This window comes from Haliotis asinina, chromosome 3 (genome assembly GCF_037392515.1).
Source record: "Haliotis asinina isolate JCU_RB_2024 chromosome 3, JCU_Hal_asi_v2, whole genome shotgun sequence".
NCBI lineage: Eukaryota > Metazoa > Mollusca > Gastropoda > Lepetellida > Haliotidae > Haliotis > Haliotis asinina.
In genome coordinates, this window is record NC_090282.1 from 85,548,864 (window position 1) to 85,565,954 (window position 17,091).

Sequence of the window (17,091 nt, forward strand, 5' to 3'; positions counted from 1 at the left end):
TATTGAGGAACGGAAGGAACCTTTCGTACATATCATAGTATATGCCTGCATGTATACCACAGGGTACATGTATCACCATGGTGTCAGTAGACCCTTCTCTTTTCGACACTGCAGGGAACTCAGTATATATGTGCACAAAGATTGTTCCACGGAGTCCTCCAACAGACGAAGGGAGACAACTCTTGTTATAGAAGTCAGGGAATTCTGTCAAAAGTTAAGGTTTGCACTACCTCTCAGAGATCAGTCAAGAACGAATAGCTAAAACCTTCAGTTTGCTTTCTCAGCCTTCTGTAAAGGTGTTACTATCAGTGGAATGGGGGGAAAACATTAATACGATGTTATTGTAACATTTTCTCAAACTATAAAAGCTATCCCTGGTATGTAAGATTCAAACACTGAAAACGTACTTGCCAACTCTGAAATCTGTGTGGTGCTGCAGCATCTCGGAAGTACGACAAGGTCTGTGTGTTTTAATGCTACATGGCAAGAATCACTCACAAAGCAAGTTGGTTATATAACTGTATTTAATCACAGACCGATACATTGTATAAACAATCTCTCATACATTCCAGTCCTTGTACACAACAGTAAAACCTGTGGAAGATGAGATCATGCACTTTTCATTTCAGAGTATAATCATAGTTTCAGCAAGCTGTAACTGACATCCACTATGCTCATCTGAGTGAACTATCATGGAGAGGTAATCAGGAGACGAGGCTGAAAGCCAATATAGGTAACCTATGATGTCATTAAACATTTGTCTGTATTTCACTGTGTCGTCCTCTAACAAACACACCTACACAAATTCACAAAAGACCCCTAATGCATGTTGGCACTACACTCTGGGAGTAGGGATGATTCATGTGGATAGATTTTCAATCAGATGAATTGTTATTAATGGCACATGGGGTGGTGGGGTAGCCAAATGGTTAAAGCGTCAGCTCGTCACACTTAAGGGTTCGATTTGTCACATGGGTACAATATGTGAAGTCTATTTCTGGTGTCCCCCACCGTGAAATTGCTGGAATATTGCCATAAGTGGTGTAAAACCATACTCACTCGCTTTAAATGACACAGTGTCCGAATCCACTGAAAAAGAAGTATACTGGGAGCAGCATGTCATTCCATTAATGTACAACAGGAACATTTCAGTTAAATCTTTTCTTTGTGATGTACATACTGTATTGCAACAGAAGTGTTGCCATACATGTATTACTGATGTGAGCGAGGATGGACACACTGTATTGGTCTCTAGCAAGTCAGCAGCATCAGGTCGTACAAAAATATACCGTAGTACTCTTTGTGTGTATGTGTTGCTCTTCTCAAATTTGTGTCCTTTAGCTGTGACATAGCCTCAAGAGGGAATACAGATCATCGGTCTGTTCAAACTAAGTTGTTTTTAGTTAATACCTGATCAGACATCAAAGAACAGAATGCAATAAAAATAGTTACTCTATTACTGGCAGTTGTAAACTCATGAAAATTATTCTACAGTGTTATATTGGATGATCACTGCCAGTCTGATTACATCTTGCCCTGGTTTTGTAGAGATAGTATAGCAGAGTTTATGTAAATGGGAGTCCAGTATCACTGTTGGGCAGAAACAGTGAGAGATCGTTCATGTTTATATAAGAGTAATTGGTTGTTTAGGTCTGTACAGAGTGAAGTATAACATATAACCTGCACATCTTGTTTATTATAGTTTCTATAGTTGTGTACATCATTAAAATCAATGCCCATATGCTACTACAAACAGTATGTATTATTCTGATTCAATATTCAGAATCAGAATAGAATCAAAATGCTTAAACCAGATTAAAGCACAGCATTCTGAAACACATCCTCGATATCTCCAGGGTATACGTTCCGATAAGTCTCCACTATACCCTGGATGCATCTACGGCTCAGTCTGATAAATTTATTATCTGCCTTAGTTGGCTTTTTATCCAATCAGGTGTCTACGCTGGGAATTTGAGCGAACCAATCACAACTCACTTTCGCTTTTTGAATTATCTAACCAATTAAACTTGGCAAACAAATCATGCAGAGGTTCTCTGAAAGAGGTATATGGATTTCTTGCATATGTTTTTAAAAAGGTTTCAGACCTATAAATTTGTCTATGATTTCCCCAAATTGTGAGTCACACGGCAAGCACACCTTCACAGTTGCAACTGCTACCTTTGTTAAACACTGGCAAGTTCGGTTATAATGGCAGGTAATACTGTGAGAATGCGGAGCCAGCAAAGGGAGGTAATAAAATTATCTGGCCGACCCGTAGATGCGTCCAGGGTATAGTTGAGACTTTTCGGAACGTATACCCTGGAGATATCGAGGATGTCTGAAACACAGAGCATGACTGAACTGATAAGAATAAGAAAGTGAGTACAATACTGACCAGCTACCTGCCAGTTGAGCAACTTGTGTCATTAATGTTAGTAATACCCATCATCCAACATCCCTATGTTGATATACACCAGTTGTACAAGTCTGTACATGTGGGTTTGTTTTCAGTCTTTAATCTTGTATGTATCACCTTATATCCCAGTTTACATCATCTATGTATTAACTTTGTAGCTGTATGTATCAACATGTATGCACACCCATCTTATCTTGTATGCATGTATGTACCATCTTGTAAGGGTGTGTCATCTTGTATGCCTGTATGTATCATCATATATGCTTTTATGTATCATCATGTATGCGTTTATATATCATCTTGTATGGATGTATCATCTTGTATCTCTATATGTATCCTCTTGTATGAGTGTATTCATCTTGCATGTATATCTCTACATACCATCTTGTATGCATTTATGTATCATCTTGTATGTCTGTATGTATTATCCTGTATGCCTGTACATATCACCTTGAATGTACCAGTATGTATCATCTTGCATGTATCAGTATGTATCATCTGGTTCTTCTGTGCACTTGGCGATGAGCTCCCTCAGGTTGGGGTTTTCCATGGCAGCAGCTATCCTCTCCTTGTCATTGATCTGCTTGTTGACTGCAACATCAACACAACATTCCTACATAGTTGTAGGTATCTGAGATGACTAGCTCTGTGACTAGCTATTCAGAGCCTAGCCACAATAATAAATAAAAGCCTCCGTTTACACATGACTGTTACTGAAAGGGCTGGGCAAGGCCTCAATACCATCTAAATGTGAACCTTTGTACCACAGCAGGCTTACACGGAAAAAATGGCTTGCTACATGCATGGTGTTCCATGGCGATGACCTAATATGGACTTCCCTCCTGACTGCAAATTAATGAAGATTCTCTTCTCTGTGCCAACAGAATGAAGCTGCTGCAGACATTGTTTTTAGGAAGTATCATAAACGTTATTTAATATTGTCTAGCTTTCTATCATTGTTGTCTGGACAACCCACACACTTGGTTGACACTTTTTCAGTGAAGGCCACAACAGATATGTGCAGTAAGCAGGAAGCCAAATGACAATAGTCACTGCATAATGTTCTGTAATAATGCATCACTGCAGCATGTATATTGGGAATGGACAAAACAGGATTTCATGTGATGCTAGATTTGATGCATTTTAGCATGTGAAAGAAACAGATAACTGTACTTATGCCAAACTTCTGTTATTTATCTTACAAATTGTTCTCTGTAAACATATCTAATGAGAAAAGATATTTAAACTGATCTCAAAAAAACATTTCCTTACTTTCATCAGCAGTGGAATGGGTTCCTTCTTTGATAAAAATGTCCAGCTGGAAAAAGAGACAATTTCAGCGTTATCATGTTAATATACCACAACAGTAGCAACAGGTGGTTCTTGAATCAGTAGATGGCACTAACAGAATGAGAGTGGGAGCAGGATCAGATACACAGTGCAGTTTGAAACTGACATCACAATATTTCGCTTAGTTAGCCAATTGATGAAACCATCAGGAGCACAGGAAAAGGACATGGATATACACTGATCATTGCACATTGCAGTTGTTATTGGTGCTGCTGCAGATAAGTGCTAGTACTGGCGCATATTTATGCACAGAACCTTGCTACTTTTCCAGGTAATAAAATCAACTTGCCTCATTTTTGTTTTTTTATATAGACCTTAACTATGCAAACACTCTGATTGTGTTTCACTGATCTGATTTTTGTTCACATATAGTCAGCACTTATCATCATTACATACAGTCTTTCCACAAGGTAGAGTTATCTTCCCAGCACATGGTATCTTTTTAGTTCAGCAAATGATACAGAATGGCAAATGTAACTTTCAACACCTAGTAAATAGTAAATATACTCTTCATAAAAAAGAAATGTGACATGCTGTTTTCGAGTTCATTTACTAAGAGCATATAACTGATTCAAACATGACATCATTGTACAATTACAGTGAAATCATTACCATACAAATTTCCAAAACATGATTATCCAGGAAGTGTTTGGTAAAACCACAGAGGGCTATGAAAGGGCATTGTGTAATCAACGCTATTAAAGCCACTTGATCAGAGTAAAATGTCAGTATCTTGTGTGACAACCTTGAGCATCAGTAACAGCATAGCAGTGGTGACCCAAAGAGAAAAGGGGATGGCAAATGCTGTCTTGAGGAATGTTTTGATAATTTTGCTGATGTGTTGTCAGCAGTTCTTGTGGTGTCTGAGGTGGCAGATTGCGTTGGCACCAAGTGTATCCCATAGATGTTCAATGGTGGACAAACTGGGTGATGCAGAAGGCCAGTGTAAGACTTGGTCAAAGATCTGAACTAGTCCAGGTATTTGGATTGTTGTGGATGATGCGGCAATGGTCTTTGAATGAAGATGTCTCAACTGGATGTAGCGATCCTGGGCGGAGGTGCTAACTCTAGGTCGACCTGACCTGGGTCTGTCATTAACACTCCCTGTGTTGTGTCATTGAGCTTCTGTCAATCATTTCATTCTCTTGTCATCCATAGTGGCTTAAAACAATGCATGTGGAGTACCACTGATGTGACTTTTTAAAGCCTACAGTCATAGGCTTCAGCTCATGGTGATACACAATTTAATGATGCACATGCCAGAATACTTGTATGCTCTCATGGTTCTGTATTCTACAACACTGCCGAGCTCCTCTCAAAATTATTTTCACCATTAGGCAAAAAAGGTAAATCCTTCATCAATGACTCTGCTCAGACTCTCATATAACTGGCACAATGGTTAGCTACGACGTTGTAGACCTGTTCACCAACATTTCACTTGATGAAGCCCTCCACATCCTCCATGCCAAACTTGACTCTTGTATCAGCAGCCTTGACACAAGACTCACAGTAGACAGCATTGTCAAATTAGTTTCTAGCTGCTTTCAGACATCCTACTTCGCCTGGCAAGACAACATCTACCAGCAAATCCATGGGCTTCCCATGAGTTAACCTCTGTTACAGCTAATCACCGAGATCTTCATGACCAGCTTAGAAGAGACAGCCCTGACTACATCCCCTTTCCAACCACTCTGCTGGTACAGAAAGGTGGATGACACCTTCACCATCCTAGATCCTGATATCACCCTGCCATCCTTGCAGAACTCCCCCAACAACATTATCTTCTCCGTCTACAGAAAGCCCACCCACACCGACCAGTATATTCACTACCTCTCCAACCATCACCCCCAGATCAAACGTGCAATTGTCTCCACCCTGACCAGACGAGCCAAATCTATCTGCAATTCTGACCATCTCCAAACTGAAATAGACCACATACCTCAACATCAAGAAAGATCCAATGGCCAGACTGGAAAGACAACACAAGAAAACCTTGAAGGACCTCCATAAGAAGAGAGAAATCAAAGAAATCATCTTCAACCAGTTGAACCCTATCAACTCCCAAGCCCCATACGGAAGAGCTTCCATCAAGATACACAAGAACCCGCCCAAAGCCCGGATCCTAGTCTGCTCAAGAGGTTCAGTCTTCTACAACACTGCCCAGATCCTCTCATGTCTCCTCCCTCCATTTGGCAAAGATGGCAAGTCCTACATCAGCGACTCTCCATCCTTCAACAACCAGCTGAAAGAATCCAACCATGGTCAGCTGCAACATCGTGGACCTCTTCACCAACATCCCACTAGAAGAAGCCATGGACATCCAGCAAGTTAGTCAACAGGATAGATGATTTGGACACCCACCTCACCATAGACAGCATCATCAACCTCGCCCGCAGCTGCTTTGACACCTCCTACATCACACTTAAAGGTAAGATATACAAGCAGATCCACGGTCTCCCCATGGGCTCACCTCTTTCTCCTCTCATTACAGAAAGCTTCATGACCTCCTTCTAGGTAGCAGCCCTCTCCACAGTGCCATTCCAGCCCCTCTGTTGGTACCACAAAGTCGACGACACCTTCACCACCATCGCCAATGACAACGACCCCAGCGATCTCCTCAACCACCTCAACGACCCGCAAGCCGACGTACACCAACCAGTACATCCACTACAACTCCTGCCACCATCCTCAGATCAAGCAAGCTATCATCACCACCCTCACCAGACGTGCCAAAGCCCTGTGCCATCCTGATGCCCTAAACAGTGAACTGGAGCACCTCAGAAAGACATTCACTACACTCAAAGGTTACCCTGCCCAACTCGTCACAGCCACCATCAACAAGACCCTCAAGGACCAAGAACCCCGCTTCAATCCTTCTCCATCTCCCATCAGACTAACTATACCCTACCTTGGCGCCATCAGTCATCAGATATCACGCCTCATCAAGACCAAAGCCGGCATCGATGTCACCTTATCCAGCAGCAAGGCCATCAAGGACCAAGCTGTCAACACCCTAACCCAAGAGGATGCATCTACCAGATCCCTTGCAACTGTGGTGACCTATACATTGGAGAAACGAGGAGACCAATCAACACCAGAATGAAGGAACACCAGACCTCCGTCAGCAAACTCAACCAGAAATCGGCCATCTCTGAACACATTCTCAAGAACCCTGGACATTCAATTTGATGGGAGGACACTAGGATACTATCTACCAGCAACAACAACTGGCACCAAAGGAAACTACAAGAGGCCATCCAGATCCGGAGACAGAAACCAGCAATCAACCGTGACCAAGGAGTGTACCTACCAAGTGCCTGGGACTTGTTGATAAATTAATCTCTTCTATCTGTGTACATTCCGTCTATGCAATTTATTAGTGTTTACACAATCCACCCGTGTACATCCTTTATCATCATGCCTATCATGTACATTATCCTCATCCAATCATGTGTATGTCATCACCACTGGCCTCCTTAATCCCCAATCATGTACATCATCCTTAATCCCCATCTGTGTTATGCAAACATAATCTTACCATTGGCTTCCATCATTGTCATCATAACTGTCGGCTCCCTATCAGTGCTTGTTTATACAGGCTTCCAGCTTTTGTTAACTCATTCCACTTGTTACTTTGTTATTGTTTACCTGTACATATAAATATAGCTCTGTACCCCATTCTCATTCACCTGATGAAGGAGTAAGCATTAACTCCAAAACATTGTGTTCTCATAATAAAGAAGTTGATATCCATGAAAATCTTCACTGTTCTGTAGTTCACTTCTAAATGCCCCGCCATTATATGGGTTTCGTTTCGCTGTTTCAGTTCTGTTTTTGTATTACCCGGTTATTCCAGTTCTGGTTTTCGGGATGTAAATTCGCGGCATTAAAATCGCACGTTGAAAGAGAAAGGTATCTTGTCCTCATTGGCGTGGTGGCAACGGTTTTAACCTACGCTAATGTAGATTTCAATACACAGAGATCACGATACAAGTTCGCTTACCCTCTCATATCAGGTACAGTTGTGTAAACCTCGAATTTATCCGTTAGCAAAGCATCGGTTCTTCAAGTCACGTGTAACCTCACTTACAGAAGCACTCATAAAATCTCAGCGACATGGCTAACGTCCGAGCCCCGAAGCAGTGGCAACTCACAAGGAATGAGACAATTAACTCGTTTGAAAACTGGAGGCAGAATTTAGTGTATATCTTATCCTTAGATGCAAATTTTGCTCCCTTTCTCGCTGACGGCAGCACATGGCTGAAGAAAACTGCAACTAACCCATTGAGAGGATTGCAGTCTGATGGTGATGATGTACAGGAAAATCGGCGCAAAACGGCTGAACAGAAAAACATACATCTCGAACTTATGCTTCGGCAGATAGCTAATTACTGTACAGTCATCAGTAGGAACTCAATAATCAAGAATTCAACATCTGTTCGAGATATCTGGCAAAAGATTAGACTCCACTACGGATCCCAAGCAACTGGAGCTGATTTTCTCAACCTTGTTGACATCAAGATGCAGCCTAATGAGCGCTATGAAGATCTCTATCAGCGTCTCATGGCTTTTATAGAAGATAACTTACTTACCAATCGTTCTGAGATCACTCACCATGGTGAAGAAATTGACCAAGATGAAGACCTGACCCCGACACTAGAAAACATGGTCGTTGTGTTATGGCTCCAGCTTATCCATCCTCAACTCCCCCAGCTAGTGAAGCAAAAATATGGCACCGAATTGAGGAATCAGACGCTTGCATCTTTGAAACCAGAAATCTCCCAGGCTATCTCTTCATTGATGGATGAGCTTCACAGCATTGCGGACACGAAAGCTATGAGAACCGCAGCTATTTCTAGTGACAAACCTAGAAGTAACCATTTCAAGACTCGTCAACAGAAAGTCTGCATCTTGTGCAAGACAGCAGGCAGACCAGCATACAACACTCATTACTTAAAGGACTGCAGATATGTACCTGAAACTGACAGACGACAAATGTATGGTCGCTGTTATTGTGGATGTTGATGACCCTGAGCAGGGTGACACAGTATACAATTGCCCTAATCCACTTGCACAAAGATGATCTTAAGACAGCATGGATTTAACTAAGATCGAACTCTTCAACATTGGACGTAGAAATTTCTTAAACTCGACTCCTGTCTACAAGCATGCAGCGCAAATACAACGTGGAACTGGTTACTGCATGACATTCCTCAACCAAACCCAAAAAACCCAAACAACCCCAACCCACAAATCTTTGAAGGAAATGATAACGTTGAAGAAGGAAGCGATAACGTGGAAGGTAACATGTATAATCACTTGTACCTCAGGGGTTATTCTCTAATTTTTCTACATTCTAATTTTTTATGAACTAAACATGTGATACTGCAACCACAGACCTATCATGTTTTATGTATCTACTGAAATACAAACAAATACATTAACAAATTGGGTCTTGAGTTATTGATCTAATAATCATGAAATTAAAAGATAGCACATAAATAAAATATCCTTATGATGTAACACCTAAATGTACCATGATTTGTCAGTGGCTGTCAGTTGAACATAGTTTGCAATCTTGTAGGTGTTATTTGGAGTAAAATCCCAAATATATCCCGTAAGCATTAGATTTGTAAAGATATGAAAGTGTGATATGACTGTGGGAGTGTTGTGGAAAATTCATGACAGGGAAATATGAAAACATTATTATTTCGTGTGTGTTGTATGTGTTGTTGAATGCTCATCTACAGTATATTAATTACTTTATGCTATGTTGTTGATAATTATTTTTTCGTTTTGTTAAAAAAAAGTTTTAAGCAAATTTCACATACCCCAGCAAGTGTATTTTTCCCGTTTGAAGAATACTTGTATTATATTTAAAATGCATAGATTACAACACTTGCCTCTCGTCATATTCAATTTTTACAAGTAGAAAAACCATAATTTTGCACGGTATCCAAGTGTAGATTATTTAAATGATAACTAAGACAAAATCATTAACTGAAAAGAAACATGTGGAGATCTGTTCTGTGACAACAGAACATGCACTGTATACGGGCATGGAAGATTTTACGGCAACGGCATAATATGCAAAGGGAAACCACTCCTATCTTGCGTAAAAACTAAAATTAGCTGCCCTTGAGTTATTGAAAAGGTCATGGGCACTGCTAATCGCATGCAGACACCTTTTGTTACTATCCTTTCCTTGTTTATCAAAAAGGTATGGTGTTCATACTTTTTCCAACACTGAATCGGGTGAGAATTGTACTCTATGATATCGACACGATAATGATGTTGTTCACTATCGCAAATAACAATATTTCTGACGTTAAATCGATGTTGCATTCTCCATGTTGCTGAAGTGTCGAGGCGAATCATACAGTTTTATGCAATATGAAAGCAATTCTCAAACGTAAAGCTAATTATTTGGGTGAAACTGACACCAACTTGGACGCCATTTTGCTACTGACTACAATGATCTTAGCTCCTTACAATTGGTTCCGACCAATTATAAGTTTTGATTGTAACTTACAATGATCTTAGCCTACAATCACTTTGTGCAAGCGGACGGCGATTGTAGCCGAAGCCTAAGATCGTGATCTTAAGGATTTACAATAATTGTAGCTCTAAGATCGTTTTGTGTAAGTGGGCCCAGGACCACTGTGAGGAAAGGACGCTTACCTCACTACAACAGAGAGATGTTGACAGAACTTCAGAACAAATTTGATGAACTGGAGAACACAGGCGTCTTTGCTACTCCAGAACAAGTGAACATTACTGTAGAATACCTGAATCTCTCTTTTCTGGTTCGCAAACCTGCAGGTGGATTTCGATTGGTAACCTCATTTGGTGAGGTAGGTCAATATTGTAAGCCTCAGCCATCTCTCATGCCAAATGTGGACAATGTATTGCGAGACATTGGAAATTGGAAATACATCATCAAAACAGACTTGCTGAAGTCCTTTTATCAAATTCCTTTGTCGCGAGCATCAATGAAGTATTGTGGAGTTGTGACGCCATACAAAGGCATCAGAGTATACACCTGCTGTGCCATGGGTATGCCTGGATCTGAAACACACCTGGAGGAACTCATGTGTCAAGTCCTTGGCACTCTCATTCAAGAATGTGTTGCAAAGTTGGACGATGATCTTTTCTGTGGTGGGAACAGCCTCGACCAGGTCGTATTGTGTGCTTAAGAGAAAACAATCTCAGACTTTCAGCAACCAAAACTGTTATCTGCCCCAAATCCACAACCATACTAGGTTAGATTTGGTCCAGTGGAACTCTTACAGCCAGTAAACATCGCATTGCAGCACTGTCCTCGGTCCCACCACCTCCAACAGTACAGGGATTGCGCTCCTTTGTTGGTGCCTATAAGGCACTCAGTTGTGTCCTTCATGGATATGCAGATCTCCTTCAACCTTTAGAGAAGGCCACAGCAGGAAAACAATCAAAAGACAAGATCTGCTAGACTGATGATCTGCACTGTGCATTCAACAAGGCCAAAGCTGCCTTGTCAGACAACAAGACAATCACTATTCCCAGACCAAGTGATACTCTGTGTATTGTCACAGATGCATCATCAAAGAATCACAGTATAGCGGGAACATTGTATGCTTGTCGTGATACCAAGCCGTCATTGGCTGGCTTCTTCAATGCCAAGCTGAAGACTCATCAAGTTCCATGGCTTCCTTTGAGTTGGAGGCTCTGGGTATTGGATCCTCTGTAAAACATTTTTCTCCATTTATCACTGCCTCCACTCCAAAGGCTCAGGTACTGACTGATAGCCGTCCTTGTGTGCAGGCTTACAACAAACTGACTAGAGGTGAGTTTTCTGCAAGCTCTCGAGTCACGACATTTCTGTCAACAGTCAGTCGCTACAGCGTTTCTGTGAACCACATATCTGGAGTGAACAATATCCCCACAGACTATTGCAGCCGTCATCCAAGTTCGTGCTCATATCAGAGTTGCCAGGTGTGCAAATTCATCCAGGAGGATGCAGAATCAGCTAAACAAAGTTTGAGTGTTAAAGATGTTGTAGAAGATGGTGCACGAATGCCTTTCACAAACCGTGCGGCACGGCAAGCGACTCAACACGAAAGTTCGGACCTCAGACGGGCACACTCCCACCTTTATCAGGGTACTCGCCCCTCAAAGAAGCACACTGATGTACCCGATGTCAAGTGGTATCTATGAGAAGTCTGCACTGCTTCGGATGGATTGCTGGTAGTGCGTGCTAGTCAGCCATTCCAGTCTGTGCATGTGCGCATTGTAGTTCCCATTGTAGTTCCCAGGGCTGTTTTGGATGGTCTCCTTACAGTATTACACATCAGATTCAATCATCCATCTGCATATCAAACCAGACAACTGTTCAATCGTTACTTCTTTGCTTTGAACTTGGACAAATGCTTGAAGGCTGTTGATTCATCTTGTCATCACTGCGTATCATTGAGGTCCGTGCCTAACCAGTTCTACCCACAATCCAGCAGCCCCCCGCTGTCTGTAGGCACTACCTTGCAGCTGACGTTATGAAACGTTTCGGTCAACTTGTGTTTGTCCTTTGCGAAACCTTGTCGTCATTCACACTTACATGCTTTATCGAGAGTGAACGCCGCGACGACCTGCGCAGTGCCATCATCTCACACTGTGCTGGCGTCAGACATCTTGGTGACTCCGGTACCACAATACGAGTTGATCCTGCACCAGGATTTGTTTCTCTCGCCAATGACTCAATCTTGAGGACATATGCTATCCACTTGGAAATTGGTTCTCCAAAGAATGTCAACAAAGAACGTGCCATTGAGGAACTTGGCATGGAATGCTTACATCTCCGTCCTGAAGGCGGTCCTTTGTCTTCAATTGACCTCGCCTTAGCCACTGGCAATCTGAATTCCAGAATCCGAAAGGGTGGATTGTCATCCCGAGAAGTGTTCACACAACATGATCAGTTAACTGGAGAACAGTTACCCATCATTGACAGGCAATTCATACTACAACAGAATCTTGCCAGAACAATGAACCACCCACATAGCAGTAAATCTAAAGCTCTGGGAAGACCCATCTGGATGGTACCACATTTCAAGTTGGTGACCAGGTGTTCCTGAAAGGGGAGAGACAAAAGACACATGCCAGGGACAAGTATCTGGTCACTGGAGTTTCAGAAGACAAATGCCAGCTCAGGAAGTTCGTTAGGTCACAGTTTCGTTCCAAACTGTATACTGTTCGACCATCAGATTGTTACCATGTGAAATCTACCATTTCATCACCCACTGGACCCGTCAGGGGTATCGAAAGGGAATACCAGACTGGAGAAAACTCTCAGTCTCTACCTAACTTACCTACCCTTAACAGCGACATCGATTCAAACTGTCATAATGATGAACTCTGTGACACTGAGGTTCATGAAGATAAGCCATCAATAGCAGTTGAGCCTACTCAACAACCTGAGAACACTGCCCCTGATGACAACACGCCCCTCAGGATATCATCCCGTCCCCGCAGAGCCCCAGCATGGCAGACCTCTGGAGACTGGATCATGAGCTAAACTCATTTCCATATTGTTTGAATCTGTGCAGCATATGTCTTACCAAATACCTTTTCAGTGACTATTTTCTCAATCTGAGAGGAAGAAGTGGTTGCGCCATTATATGGGTTTCGTTTCGCTGTTTCAGTTCTGTTTTTGTATTACCCGGTTGTTCCGGTTCTGGTTTTCGGGATGTAACTTCGCGGCATTAAAATCGCATGTTGAAAGAAAAAGGGATCTTGTCCTCATTGGGGCCCTTCAAAGACTTGAAATAGACCATCTAAGAACTACATTAATCAACCTCAACGGCTATCCAAAACAACTTGAAGACAGAACCATATCATCAACCCTGCAACAGCAAGAAGAACACCAACCAAAACCTGAACCATCCCCAGAATTAACATTCCCTACCAAGGTCAGATTAGCCACCACTGCTCAAGAAAACTGCTGGCATAGATGTGACCTTCAGGTCTGACAAAACTCAGAAGACCATTCTGAAGGCCAGTGGCAGATGTACACCAACCAAGACCACTCACAAGACCAGGGCCTGCATCTACAAGCTTATGTGTGACTGTGGCAGCAGCTATGTAGGAGAGACCTCTTGCTCCATTGACATTAGGCTGAAAGAGCACAGAACGTTAGTAGAAAAATCAGATCTAAAGTCAGCCCTTTCTGAACATATTGTCAATAAATCCGTCACACTCCACTGACTGGCAAGCAACAACCATTATAGCATCAAACATCCATGATTGGCGAAGACACAAAATTTCAGAAGCTATCAGCATCAAGAGATTAGCCCCATAGATGAACAGAGACCAAGGGGTTTACCTACCTAATGCCTGGGAAATCAATTAGACGCAAGGCTTCACTAATCACCTGCTAATCCACTGTTACAGCATCATCCCACCATTAGTATCTTATCCTCGCTTTTGTATATTGCTAGACTATCATCCCCTCACTATTGCACACCAATCAAATACATTCACTTCTATTGCTTAATCCACTGTAACAACACCATGCCAGCTTTTGTATATTTTAATTCTCTTTCATCACTCTGGCTTCACGTACATTACTAGTACATATATCCTGTTTAACTATTAGTTGGCATCCACCTGACGAAGGGACAAGGAATAGCCCAGAAACGTGAAAACAATAGAGAAGAAGTTGACATCCATAACATTTTGTCATATATTAGATGCACATGCATTTCATGTAGGAAGCGTTTTAGCAATTCACTACAGACGTGAGTGTAAAGTTTCGTTTTTGTTCAAACATTTTGTCGTCGGCAACCATTCCCCAACATCATGGGATTCAGCATGGATTTGTTTGTATCAAATATTTTCCTAAAATTCAAATTGTTCCTTTCTCAGGTTTCTTTTTTTGAAGAGTATATAAGAGAGTAAGATACTTTTTGCATCACAACTTCAACCTTTCGGCCAGTCTGTCACCATTGTACAAAGTTGACAACAGGAGAGCAAGGACTAAAGCCATACCTTGTGCTGGTCAGGCAAACATTTCTCTAACTTTGTTCGCAAGCTCAAACCTGAAATGAAGCATTGATCAATGTAGTAGTTCACCTTATCAAGGAAGGCTAAATATATATGAATTTATACAGGCATAAGAAATAAGCTTTAAGTTTATTTGACCAGCCTTGGGATAAACAGGTCAAATATTGTACTTTACATGTAATTTGATTAGAAGCATATTACATTGACTAGAAAATCTTCAGTCATTTCAACATTACCTTTACATGACACTTGTAAATTTACAAGAGTTGCATGTTGTTACCAGTTTATTGCATGAATGAATGAGTACCTAACATTCCTAAGAATGTTATACATACATGTATTTACTGACATTATCTTAGAGTTCACAATTGTTTATTGTTTAACACTTCACTCAGCTGTATAATATCTCAGCTGTATGAGGTCGACCCGTGAAGGTCCCGGGGTAGAATAGGCCTTCAGCAACCCATGCTTGCCATAAAAGGCGACTCAGCTTGTCGTAAGAGGCGACTAACGGGATCGGGTGGTCAGACTCGCTGACTTGGTTGACACATGTCATCGGTTCCCAATTGCGCAGATCGATGCTCATGTTGTTGATCACTGGATTGTCTGGTCCAGACTCGATTATTTACAGACCGCCACCATATAGCTGTAATATTGCTGAGTGCGGCGTAAAACTAAACTCACTCACTCACTCACTGTATGAGGTCAGTTATCCATTCAGTGGCCATACAGTACAGTCCTCACAGGACAGTAGAATGGTCAGAGGAATCTGTAAGTTGCATAATCTGAAGAAGTTCCAAGCATGTAACACAGATGTGGAGACAAATGTTGCTTTATCATTTTTCCCAGTTGTTAGTGCTTTTCTGTGTGGATTCATTCAATTAGGATTACTAGATGAGAATTTACACCTGAGGATTGCAGACAAAAAAACCCCTAAGCATCACAAGATATGTCCATTAACAGTGTGTGACTAGGATTTATAGATATGATGGAAACATAAAATCGCCACATGTGTACAAATGTGTGCTGACAGTACAGTATGCACACATTTGTTGCTTGATTTGGATGACACAAACGATCACAGCAGCATACCATAGGTTTATACACATGATATCTGACACAAAAGATATCAGATCAACACCATCTAAGATTACCTATGAGAGATGCTAGAGAGCAGTGTGGAACTGTGGGGACGAAGGTCAGCTTGACCAGTAGCTGACCATCCTGGAGTCGGGACACATGGACACCCTCCTCTGATATCACATTCAGCTCTTCCAAAGTCTCCGGCTTCTCCGGATCTCTCACATCACGGATAATATCTGAATCAATGAATGTCCTACTCTGACTAAGGTTTCAAACTTTTCAAGTATATACTTACCATGATTACAACATATCAATCGCTGTTACACCTTGTTCATGACTGATACTTACCTGACAAAGTAAGGATGGTGAGATTTCAAGCTGATCACAGCTGCTTTTCTAAACATAATCCTTAACATCAAAATATATAGTATTGTAAACATAATAAAATTTGAGAAATGAAACAAAATAACAACATTCGAAAGAAATATTCTGCTATGTACTATGTAGACTGATGATAATGAGTGTTCACAAAAAATATCTGTTAAGAAGACTCAAGATCTGGTCTCCGGTAACCTATTGGTTAAACATGCTGTGGTAGAATTTGATCATTATCATTTAGAAAGCAGATAAGACAGTCACCAGCAGTGATACAACAAACCCAGTCTCCATTCAGTAACTGTGAACGAATACTGAAGGACATTCGAAATCAGGTCATCATCTCACCATAAATTGTCTCTTCGAGTATTTTCAACTCTCTGTCTCTCTCTGGATCCGCGGAGGTAGTATTTTCTTCGTTACATGCCTTTTCCGGTGGAGAATTATTTTCATTCATTCTCGCCGGAACTGCATTTTTGAAGAAATTTACAATGCTCTGCATTGAGCTCTTGGTGATGTCAACAAATTAGAATTACCTCCCTTTAACTAACCTTCCTTCACGTTCCTAACAGCGATAGAATGTGTTTGAATATGTTAAGCGCTAGTGTATCCGAGAGCCGCGATGCGGTCCTATACAGTCAAGACATGACCCTGCATCGCGGCCGAGAACACCACTTTCATAAATCCTATTCAGATTCCAGCTGCCGATTACCCCTCGTATTTTCTTGAGATTTTTTATATATACTTCCCGTGGGTTTTTGACTGAAAAGTCCATACCGATCTACTCCCAGATAATTTCCCTACACATACACGTAACTGTCATGTTTTAATGATCA

General features: G+C 41.4%; 1 protein-coding gene across 2 annotated transcripts; it reads right to left on the reverse strand.

Moving 5' to 3' along the window:
- Positions 1-506: 506 nt before the first annotated feature.
- LOC137277169 (cytosolic iron-sulfur assembly component 2A-like) lies at positions 507-16,799 on the reverse strand. 2 transcript variants are annotated; one of them, XR_010956610.1, is made up of 6 exons: positions 16,604-16,799; positions 15,952-16,116; positions 14,783-14,832; positions 3,689-3,734; positions 2,534-3,007; positions 507-1,850 (listed from the first exon to the last, which is right to left on the reverse strand). XR_010956610.1 is itself a non-coding variant. In XM_067808841.1 (5 exons), exons 1-5 carry the CDS (start codon positions 16,755-16,757, stop codon positions 2,901-2,903), a joined length of 522 nt encoding a protein of 173 aa, XP_067664942.1. In that variant the 5' UTR covers positions 16,758-16,799; the 3' UTR covers positions 507-2,900. The 2 variants fall into 2 exon arrangements, 1 of the variants encoding a protein (XP_067664942.1); XM_067808841.1 differs by having other exon boundaries at positions 507-3,007.
- Between the last annotated feature and the right edge of the window lie 292 nt (positions 16,800-17,091).

Excerpts from the sequence above, each read along its gene's own strand:
- LOC137277169 (XM_067808841.1), bottom strand. The coding sequence starts at position 16,757 with ATGCAGAGCATTGTAAATTTCTTCAAAAATGCAGTTCCGGCGAGAATG. Across the intron at positions 16,117-16,603 it reads ACTCGAAGAGACAATTTATG|ATATTATCCGTGATGTGAGA; the intron begins GTGAGATGATGA and ends TCATTGATTCAG. Across the intron at positions 3,735-14,782 it reads GTTTGCCTGACCAGCACAAG|CTGGACATTTTTATCAAAGA; the intron begins GTATGGCTTTAG and ends CTCTTTTTCCAG.